Here is an 11,820-nt window from a genome sequence, read left to right on the forward strand (position 1 = left end):
GTGTGTGTGTGTGTGTGTGTGTGTGTGTGTGTGTGTGTGTGTCTGTCTGTTTGTCTGTGTGTAAATTTGATTGACAGGTACTCCTGTCATTTATCGCTGGGGCCAAGGGGCCCCTCCAGACACTTAACACGTTTGTCACCGGGAGCGACTAAATTATCACCATGGCACTGATTTGAGTTGTGGTTTGAAGAGTGTTTAAATCAGACACACACACACACACAACACATAATGAAGAATTTAGCTTGAAAAAGTACCAAAATTTAACTTTATTTTATAATATGCCTGATTTGCATAAAAAGGAGGCTGAAAAGAATGACAATGACTTAATTAAATATGGTGTAGTGCTGTTTTGGCATAGAGATTTGCACTAAAATGCCATTCCTGTGTCTGCGACGTACCGTTTCTCCAGATTTAAAAACCTTTCCTCTCAAGCTGTCATGTCACTCCTACAGGACTCCATCACCATTCCTCACACACACACAAAGAAACACGCATATTCTCTTGTTAAAGGTCAGATTTATCAGAGGGAATTTCCATCGTCTTTGCAGGCCAGGTCGCAGCTCCTCACCTGTTCATATCCTGCATGCATCTTGTGAAATCTCTTTTCATTTCGCCTTTCATCCATTCTCATTTGCCCTCCCTCGCTGTTCTAAATTCTCCACAAAAACCACAACCCTAAAACCCTGACCGGCGTCATTTCACGAAATTTAATTGTGTGGAAAAATAGATCAGAAATGGAGTGAGGAGAAAAGATACTTCAGAGAGAAGGATGTTTGGTGAGAGGTCAAAGTGGTGTCAAATCAATCCGAGAGTTAAAGTATATCTACAAAACTCCAGGAGCGGTTTTTTAAATGCTAAAACTGCTTCAAAATGTCACGCTGATGGAGAAACCAGTTCGAACCAGCTTTTGAAAGGAATAGATCATCTAAAAATGACCCTAAAGATGCTTTTCTTCGGTAGGACGCAAAAGGAGATTTTGAATGAAGAGATTTCACGCTGCTCTTTTCCATACAGCATAAAGTGAGATTGGCAGACTACAAAATGATCTCTTAATAACCTCAAAGGAAGAGTTCACCCAAAAATGAAAATTTGCTGAAAATCACTCACACTCTGGTCATCCAAGATGTAGATGAGTTTGTTTCTGCATTGAAAAAGACTTGGAGAAAATTAGCGTTATATCACTTGCTCACCAATGGATCATCTGCAGTGAATGGGTGCCGTCAGAATGAGAGTCCAAACAGCTGATAAAAACATCTCAATAATCCACAAGTAATCCACAACACTCCAGTCCATCAATTAACGTCTTGAGAAGTGAAAAGCTCCATGTTTGTAAGAAACGAATATATCATTAATGCATTTCTGGACACAAGTCTCTTCATAATAACGTTTCTTATAGTGAAAAGCCCATCCTCTGTTGTCCTGTTGTCAAAATCCACCGGCATATTTGTTTAGAATAGTTTTAGACTATTTTCACTTGATCTGTGCATATTTTTCTCCTGATTCAGATGAGACTATTTTTTCACTGGAGGAATCGTTTTTACGGATTATGGACTCATCAGAAGTGACGGTTGTAAAGTTAAAATGTCTTAATGATGGATTTTTTTCTTACAAACATGCAAATTTTCGCTTCACAAGACATTAATTGATGGACTGGAGTCATGTGGATTACTTGTGTGATGTTTTATCAGCTGTTTGTACTCTCGTTCTGACGGCACCCATTCACTGCAGAGGATCCATTGGTGAGCAAGCGAGGTAATGCTACATTTCTCCAAATCTGTTCTGATGAAGAAACAAACTCATCTACAACTTGGATGGCCTGAGGATGAGTAAATTTTAAGCAAATTTTAATTTTTGGGTGAACTAATCCTTTAATGATCCGCTTAGACCAGTTAAAAACCATCAGAAACTAATTTAGCTGTTTTTTTTTCTTGTAGGGACTAAATAAAAAAAGACTACTTCTGCAGTCTAGAGATGGTAAAGTTAGCCCTTGCCTTTCCCTAGAGAGCGTTAGAGAGTGAGACAGATCGACGGCGACAGGGCCTTTGTGTCCCACTGGGAATTGAAGGCCAGCAGCGAGTGAATGTTGCATCCAGATGCATGTAACGGCATGTCTGTTTTATACAGCCAGACACATTTAAAGAAACACACCTCACACTTTTTCACTCACAGTCTCTGCTCAGGCCCGAGGTGCTCGCTGTCGTGCCGCCCAGGGGGTTTACAAGATCAGACTCGGCTCGAATGCCAAGGAATCACATTGGCACTGAGGTTGGAGTGTGATTTTGTGTGTTTGTGTGTCTGTTTAGCTGTCATTAAAACCAGAAACACTACACAGAGTGTGTTCTTAATTCCCTATGGTAGTAAAAACAACAGTACTCGACAGTGGTATTGTCATTAACTAAAGCAAAAATTATTATAAAATGTTTTTTATAAATTGAAATAAAGCCGAAATAAAAGATAACAAAAATGAAATGAAAATTAAAAATGTTGCCATCTGCTGTTAGGGTGGTGCACCTGCCTGAAGACAACCCTACTAAGTAAGTCAACAAGCAACTAAACCGATTAATAACACCATTGATTTAGCGATATATACGTTTGTCAACTCTGTCAGTTTATGCTAAAGGCTGCTAGCGGCTTTTGTTATAGAGTTGTGAATATGAGAATGCAGCGTGTGGGTTTTAGTACTCGCTTATGCGAAATCGTTTTCTTAAAATATCTGCCGTTACACCATGTGTTATTCAGCTAGCTAGAAATAAGATAGTTAACTGGCTATTTTGAACTTTAGTTTAAGCTACAAGCTAAAGTAATTTCCGCAACATTGCTAATGTCATGGTGGTGCAAATTTCGCTGAGAAAGTTACATAAACTGTAGTCAAACTTGTTCGCTTTGAAAATGTAGTTAGCCGCTCTAAAAGCTACTAACAAAAAGTAGCTAACTTACGCTAAATTTAGTTGAAAACATGAACATGGTTAATAGCTAGCTATAAAAGGGTGACATTCAAATAACTTTAAGTTATTCATCAAGATTCTTCTCAAACCAGTTCGTTAACATGACATTAGCCGTGTTAGGTAAACAACACTGAAACTTGCTACCTATAAGCTAATTGTCATAAGCTCTTTTTTTCTACAAGCTACTTACAAAAAGTTCACATACACTAAATTTAGTTAAAAACATGAACCTAGTCAATAGCTAAAGGATATAAATTTAGCTAACTTTAACTTTGTTAGCTATAAATCTAATTGCCATTTAAGCTCTTTTCAAAAAGTAGTTAGCCACTCTACAATAGACTAACAAAAAGTAGTTCACTTAAGCTAAATTTAGTTTAAAACATGAACTTAGTCAATAGCTAGCTAAAGGATGAACGTTTAACTTTAACTTCCTTAGCAAGATTCTTTTTAAACCACTGCTTTAGCGTGACATTAGCCATGTTAGATAAACTACATTTGAAACTATAACTTTGTTAGCTATAAGCTAATTATTTCAGTTCTTTTCAAAAAGTAGTTAGCAACTCAAGTACAAGATACTACCAAAAAGTAGTTCACGTGAGCTGAATTTAATTGAAAATATGAACTTGGTCAATAGCTGGCTAGCTAAACTTCAACTTGCTAGCCATAAGCTATTTGTCATTTAAGCTAGTACTCTTTTAAAAAAAAAACTAGTTAGCCACTCTTGCTAGCTATAATCTATCATAATTTAAAGTAGTTCAAAGCACTTTTTGTTTGTACTCTGCTAATAGTTAACTGCATTGAAGCTGCAATGCTAAATACTAAAATGACAGGAACTCTTAGAAGTCAACAATTTATGCTAATGATGCTATAGCGTGCCTTGCAGGAGCAGTGCGAATGCAACAGGTACATTTCAGTATGCAACAGTGTGTACGTCAATCTCTGACATATTAGCATTTAGCACGACCTGGTCTTTGTTCTGTTCGCATGAACAGAATGACAAACTGGTCTTATCAGAGCAGAAAAAGATGCCTCAAACACTCTTAATCAAAATCTATGGCACAGTTGTCTGAGGTTATTGCTTCAAAACTGTGTTTACGTGTGTGTTTGTCTAATTCTCTCTCCAGGGTGTTTGCGACCTCCAGTGAGGTGTGTGTGTCGCTACGTAGCGCGCGCTCCCAGATAATCCCTCTCTTTAGCGCCACAGATTTGCTTATACTGTATCATGCTGTGTTTATATTCATGCTGGTAATTAGCATACAGCGTGTGTTTCCCCCGGGCCGGTCTTATCGCTGCCACAGACACTTACTGCAGTCAGAGGTAAAGCTGCTTACCTAGACAATGAGAGAAGGCCCTTAAGGAGAGGGTTTTTCCCACAGAGACCTGATTATAAGAGGTGAGGAGCCGCGTTTGCTCCCAAGCCACTTTTTTTACTGACAGGTTGCTGGAGTTAAAACCTAAAACCTGCTGGTATCAAACTAGGAACTGCTAAGGGGAGGATAATGTCTGCCATTTAAAGTTTCAATGCTGCAAGAAATTAGTCTGGTGCCACTAACACAAAACAAACTAGGTTGTGTGAAAGCACAAGATATCGGTACCATACCGATTATCAACTGATATTATAGTGTTTTTTTTAGGTTGTGTATGTTTGTTGGATATTTAATTTATTTCTTCTGTTTTTACATGTTGATAACATTTGCTGTCATCTAACATTCACTTTAATTCTTTAATAAAAGTGTTTTTTTTTTAAATACTGTGATGCCTAAATTCACTTGTAGGATTTATTTATTTATTTAAAAAATGTTTTTTCTTTTTTTTGTTTTTTTAGTTTGTCATTTATTTTTAATTTATTGAGACCAGCATTGTTATTGCTAAGACTAAAGCTAAAACGTTTTAAAATTGGTTGCCAGAAAATAAAATAAAGCTTAAATGTAATAAAATATAAATATTGTATGAAAAACTTAAATTTAGAAATGTTGCTTTCACAACTAACTGAAATGAGCTTAAATTGAATGAAATACGAAAGTAACTAAAACTGAAAAAAAAATTAAATGTATAAAAAATCTATTTAAAAAATTGACCTGCACATAGCAAAATTACTATACCATAAACTAAATTAACAAATTAATATAAACTGAATATTAAACTATAAAAATAAACTATAAACTGAAAACATTAAAATAAAAATAAAATTCACGATATATTAATATAAATAGTATTAAAGTAACACTAATTTTGGTGATACAGTAAAGGATTTTTATATCGGCCATGTATTGTTTATCGGCAATGGCGTGACAATAATTATCGGCTTATGAGATTCTTTTGTCATAAATTTTGTTGTTACTATGTCTCTCTGTTCCCAGTTTTTTTGAGAACATGGGCAGGATCATCGCCCCTGATTACATGCCGACAGAAACGGACGTTTTAAGAGTCCGACTGAGAACCACAGGAGTGATTGAGACCCAGTTCAAAGTCAAGCACCTGGTCTTCAGGTAAACAGTCTCTTTATTGTCAGTTTGTTCTAATTGTTCTTACAAAAACTTGTCTGTGACTGTGAATCATCAAACATAAAAGCTTTTTCTGTTTTCAGTTGAAGTTTGTTTAAAGGTAGCTAAAATAGCAAATGAGAAAAAATTGAGGGGTTTTCCTTCTCGTAGCTTCACGTTTTCATGATATTGACCATGTCAGCATCCTCCATCCCTCACTATCTTATGAAATGTCACCTTGCATGACGTTCTTAAGCATCGCTCCATTCGTCAATATCCTAACTGGCATTATCAGCATTGAGCACACGTTCAGCTTTGATTTGGATGCAAGACTTGTTTTGAATTTGTCTAATGAGTTTTTTTTGTTGTTGTTCGCTATGACGTCTTGTCTCGAGTTCCAACTCAAATATTTCGACAAACAACTTTTAAAGGGATATGCTAATCATTTGTTTAGTTTGAACCAGTGTTATTTTAGTATCATTGATATACTTTCATAGATTTTATTTTTATGTATTCTGTTTTCGTTTACATTTTTTATTTTTTTTGTAATTTTGTTGTTTTTTGTAATATGTAGTAGTTTTGTATTTTAAAATGTCTATATAGTTTTTAATTTTAAATTAAATTCTTTTGTATATTTAATTTATATTTAAGTTTTAGTTTATTCAGTTTTAGTTGTTAAAACTAGTTTTAGTTGTACTTAAACTAAATCTAAATAAAAATTAGGAATGTTGCCTTGTCATCTAGATGAAAACAAAATTAGTTATTTTTTAATTCATGTTTATTTTGTCAAGTATGACTTTTTGTATGGTTTTAGTTTTCGTTAACATTGCTTTATGCACAGTTTACTCATAAATCCCCACTGTTTGCTTCAGTCACAATGACTTTTGATCCTCAAAATGTCGGAATTAAAAAGTTTCATGCATGTTCATTGTCCTCTCAAGTTCAATTTTGCGCAAACATTAGACAACCAATAAAACAATTGGAAGGTTTCATGGGAAATGTGAGTAATTTTCTGCTTGGCAGCTTTTACCAGCCATTTGAATGTTAATGGAGACATTTACAGCTATGAGATGCCATAGACTGTTTGATATGGCATGGAAAAGATGAGTGATTTGGCATTTGGTGGAAAGCAACTGTCTTTGTCTATACTTTTACGTTCGCTTCTTTTTGGGCTCATTCTGCCCTGAGAGTTGGCTAATTTATTGGCTTCAGTTGAGGGCTTCTGCAATAACATTTATATTGCACTATACTTTGCATAATGCTAAATCTAAATTTTCCATGGCTTTCATGACAGTTTTTAATAAAAGTGCTTCTACAACGTCATAAAATCAAAACAAGATGACTTAATAAAATGGTTGTGGGATGTATGTATGTTTGAAACACCCAGTTGAACACCCATCCATTTAGTGGTCTTTACAGTTTAGTCTTCAAAAACATATTTTTTTGTTTTTCCATCTGAGGAGAGATTGTTATTCTGTTCTCTTTGTTGGGTTTTTAGGTTAAATTGTCCTCTATAGTATAAATATGAGCAAAAATATCCCATAAACCCTGAAATCAGAGTGGAAGTAAGAAAATTAAGGGGCTCCGCAATGACTTTGCGTTCGCTATTAGCTGTGAACTCTATGAAAGCTGATGTTATGTGGAGTAATTGTTATATGAAATCTGTTTAGTTCCTCTTGAACTCTAGAGTGAATTAATTCGGTGTGGAATAACTTACTGTCAATCTTCTGCACGCTCGACTGCACGTCCTTATCGTAGCACTTCACACGCATCCCTCGCCGAAACCTCAAGATCTTTATCATATCACTGGATTCACACGTTCTCACGTTTGATATAAACACCCATAGCTGCATTTCAGTTTCTTTGCCTTACACTCAATAAATCATTTTTTACATCGAAAGTTTATTTATTTTTACATTCGTGTATTTATTTAATTGTTTATGCATATTTATTTTATTTATGCATTTTTATGCATTTATGGGTTTATTAATGCTTTTATTCATTCATTTTTTTTTATTTTTTATTGCTGCATGAATTTTATTTACTATATCTATAGACAATAAAATGCTGTTTCTTATGGCCATATGTAAATGTTATAGTACCGTTTTAAATAGTAATTGCAGTATTCATTTTTGCCCCTAATTTTACTAATTCCAAATAACTTGCATTTAACTTATCAACAGTAAAAGAGTAATGTTTATTTAATTATTTATTTATGCATTTTATGCCTGTTTATGTATTTTTGCACTTTTATGATTTTTTGTGCATGCTTCATTCATTTTTATTTTATATTTTTTATTGCTAAATTTGTATTAATTTAATTTGCTAGTTATCTAAAAAGACAGAAACATTGTTTATGTCCATATGTAAATATAACACCATAGTAATTTTTATTATTAATTTTTGATAATGGTTTTGCACTTTTTGATAACGGTTTTGCACTTTTTGATAACGGTTTTGCACTCTTTGATAATGGTTTTGCACGTTTTCAATCTTTATGCTTTATTCCAAATTTTCCAAATTTTCTTATTTGCAAATAACTTGCATTTAGCTTGTCAACCATAAAAGAGTCATTTATTACATTAAAAAGTATTTTCTTCCAGTGATTATTATATGCAATAATTATTGCATAGCTAATTTTTAATTGGACATGAATAGGAACAATATGGTTGTTATAGGTTTGTTGGTCAGGAAGAGATGTGACTGTTTTTGTCACACAAGTCTAATGAAATCTTCCAACCAGCCACAAAAGCTGAAATCTAAATATCAGGTGGCTCCGGGTCACCCTTGACCTCTGAGCCATAATTAGCAGTGTAATGATCAGTGAAGTGACTTGCGTTTGATCAGTGTGTTTAACGCTGCACAATTCTCACATTGTCTGCTGTGATTGTGTGGCCACATCAGATCATCCCATAATTAAAGCCATTATTAAACCTTTGTGCTGTTGGAAAAGACGTGACAGACAAGAAAGAACATGAAAATACACTGGTTTGATTTTTTTTTCTTGTTTAAATTTCCTGTTGCAGCTGAATAGCCAATAAAATACAATATAGAAACATTTTTATATTCAGATTTACAACTATTTATTCATTACATAACTATTTAGATATATTTCAGTTCACTAATTTAAGTAAAATTCATTGCTACATTTATAGGTTTGGATTACAGTATATTCAGGAGTTATAAATATTCAAATTAATAAATATATTCCTTGATTTTATATAATTATAAAACATTTATATATGAATCTAAACATATGTAAGTAAATTCTAAATATGTATAGTTTTAAATCTGAATATATACATTTAAATACTGAATAAATAGTAATAATAATATCAATTTGAATATAGATATTTAAATTATAATGAATTCTGAGTGTGCAGTATACATGTAAATTAAATGTGAGTATGTATAAATTAGTGCTGTCAAACGATTAATCGCGATTAATCACATTCTAAATAAAAGTTATTTACATAATATATCTGTGTGTACTGTGTATATTTATTATGTATATATAAATACACACACGGCATATATTTTGAAAATATTTACATGTATATACATGTCTATTTTTATATTCATATAATTCCTATTATATATAAATATATTTAATATATAAACGTGACATTTTTCTTAAATATACACATGCATGGGTGTGTATTTGTATATACATATTAAATATACATAGTACATACATACTGTGTAAACAAAAACTTTTATTTTGGATGCGATTAATCGCGATTAATCGTTTGACAGCACTAGTATAAATATAATACATTTTCTTAATGTGTTCCATATTTTAGTAAAATCAGGTATGCTTTGTATTTTTAATTAAAATGGTCACAGATTTTTTTAAAAACTGTTAAACATGATATTTTTACCTGCAGTTTGTTGTATACGAAAAATAATGTAGCAGTTAATATCGTAGTGTCAGCATCAGCAATGTTTATGATTCAATTAATTTGTCTGATTTTTATGGGAAACCCTCATGTATTAGTGTTCCATAAGGCACATATAGATTTCTTTTTCCATCATGTTTGAAGTGTGAGTATTGATAGTTTTCATTTCAGACGTGTGGGGGAATCGTTCCCACAAATATAGTGAAGAGACGGCGCAGGATGAAGTGGAAGATGGAAAATAAATGTGTGTGAGAGAGAGAGAGACGTTTACTGTTTGTTCATGGCCTTCTCTGTTTAAGAGACAAGAAACGCTCTTTGAGAACAAACACTCTCCATTTTCCCGCTCTTTTTAGTTGTCTCAAAAACAGACGTGAAGAGGAGAAACCTGTAATGAAACGTCATGTTTTGAGATTTTATTTGGTTTTGACGCCTCTTTGCTAACTACTAGCTAACACGCTAACTCTTTTAGTGTCGTGATCTAAAACGCAATTATGGGGAATTTGGCGGAGATTGTTAATTTGAGAAGCTCGTTTGATTACATCAAGAGCCCCTTGGTCTGGTTTTCACATGTACGGCTGTGTGTCGCTAGTTAGCAGCATATTAGCATAACAAATGTGACGCTGTTTGTAAAAGTCATGTTCAAAATCCATTGTACTTTTGTAACTTGATGTACTCAAGGTTAATTGGTTTTGTGTTGACTCTAATGTGTTTTGGGGTCATGTTGAGGTGTTTCTTTTCCGTTTAGGACATTTTGTCTCTTTCTCTCTGCAGATTGTATGACGTTGGAGGCCAGAGGACGGAGAGGAGGAAGTGGATCAGCTGTTTTGAGGATGTGAGGGCCGTGCTGTTCGTCGTGTCTCTGAGTGGATACGACATGACGCTAGTAGAAGATCCATCTATGGTGAGAAAACACCATAAACAACTAAAATGTCATTAAATGTGTGGAATTTTTGGATGTTAAAAGTTGCCAGTATTAAAAAATAAATTATGTACCATACAAAATTGGCACCGTAAGAATAGTTTAATCAACAAAAATTAATCTGTTATTTATTAATTTATTGTAAAAAGTTATATTTATCTATTTTTAACTAGCAACATGTAAAGCATCGTTATAAATATATTACATTTACAATTATGCTTTTGGAAGATATTTCATTGTATTATTTTTCATAATTCAGTTAATATAACTTAAATGTAAAATTTAGTAGCGCAAAAATAGGCATCAGTTTTAATGCTGAAATGTCACTTAATTTGAATAATTTACAGTATTTGTTTAAAGTGCTAATGTAATATTATATATATACATTAAAAAATTTGAAACAAAATAAGTCATTATTAATGCTTAGTAACGTGTATAGTAACAAATGCTTATTAATGCTTAAGTAACATTTTATTGAATATTTGACATTTCATTTTCTACTGTAATATTATAAAACTTAAATTTAGTAACACCAAAAATAAGTGTCATTACCACATTTTCCGGAATATAAGTCACTGTTTTAATGCAGTTACAAGAGCAGAAACCCATTTAACATTAATATTTGTGGCGAACGAGAAAGCCATTGGTGTTTATAAAAATTTTTGTTTATAATCAATGCAACTAAAATGTATGTTTATTTAATACTTTTTCATTCTTGTTCTGTCCTATTCTGTAACTATTTTTAAGTATTTGTTGTTGAGTGAGGGGAACTTTTCATTATATCGGTATTTTACATTATTTCTGAATGTAATAATAAAATTTGTGTGTGTACACCAATGCAACTTTTCTCTCTCAACAATGCAATTTTGACCCAGTGTGACTTTTTTTGGAGAAATGTGTTAATGTTGAAAATAACATTTAGTTGTAACATTTGACAGTATTTAATGTATTAATGTAACATTATAAAACTAAAATGTAGTAACAAACAAAATCATTCTACTTAATGTATCTGAATGTTAATACAACACAGATTGTTCACATGCACTGACCTCAGCTTTTCTGACTCCTGTCTTATATGACATGACAAGAGCATCATGGGATCTGGTGGGAATGACAGCTCTTGTTTTTCATTTTGTGCTCTTGTTTAGAATCGACTTCAGGAGAGTCTCAAGCTGTTCTCGTCAATCTGCAATAACGTCTTCTTCAGAAGTACTTCTATGGTAAGAAACGGCTCAATTAACCGAGAGAGCTCATCCAATCTCATCGTCCCATTAGCTTGAGAGGAGGTCAGTGTCGTCAATCAAGAGACAACGCAAAACAGGCAACATATGTGACCAAAAAACAGTTAATTTCAGCACAGAAGCATAAGTGCCTTTGCAACATATTTTATTTTATTTAATAGTTAGCATTTACTGAAAACTGTTAAAATATATGATATAATTTCTACAACATCAAATGTTATCAGGTGTTTATTTTTGGCTTATTATTTTCTGCTTATATCGACAGGCCTTTTAGCTCCGCTACTAAAGTTTGCGATGATTTTAGCGCCTTAACATTCTAGTTTATACGCTTCA

The 11,820-nt window shown here is 33.1% G+C and overlaps 1 protein-coding gene across 1 annotated transcript in view; it reads left to right on the top strand.

The window, feature by feature from the left end:
• The window catches only part of LOC107663576 (guanine nucleotide-binding protein G(o) subunit alpha-like), a 42,114-nt gene that overhangs the window by 21,501 nt on the left and 8,793 nt on the right, over positions 1–11,820 (top strand). The window contains exons 5-7 of the mRNA XM_016453813.1: positions 5,306–5,434; positions 10,099–10,228; positions 11,395–11,466. Coding sequence (XP_016309299.1) covers positions 5,306–5,434; positions 10,099–10,228; positions 11,395–11,466 — 331 coding nt within the window. The remainder of the gene's footprint in view (positions 1–5,305; positions 5,435–10,098; positions 10,229–11,394; positions 11,467–11,820) is intronic.

This window comes from Sinocyclocheilus anshuiensis, unplaced genomic scaffold (assembly GCF_001515605.1).
Source record: "Sinocyclocheilus anshuiensis isolate Anshui unplaced genomic scaffold, SAMN03320099.WGS_v1.1 scaffold77, whole genome shotgun sequence".
Classification (NCBI taxonomy): Eukaryota; Metazoa; Chordata; class Actinopteri; order Cypriniformes; family Cyprinidae; genus Sinocyclocheilus; species Sinocyclocheilus anshuiensis.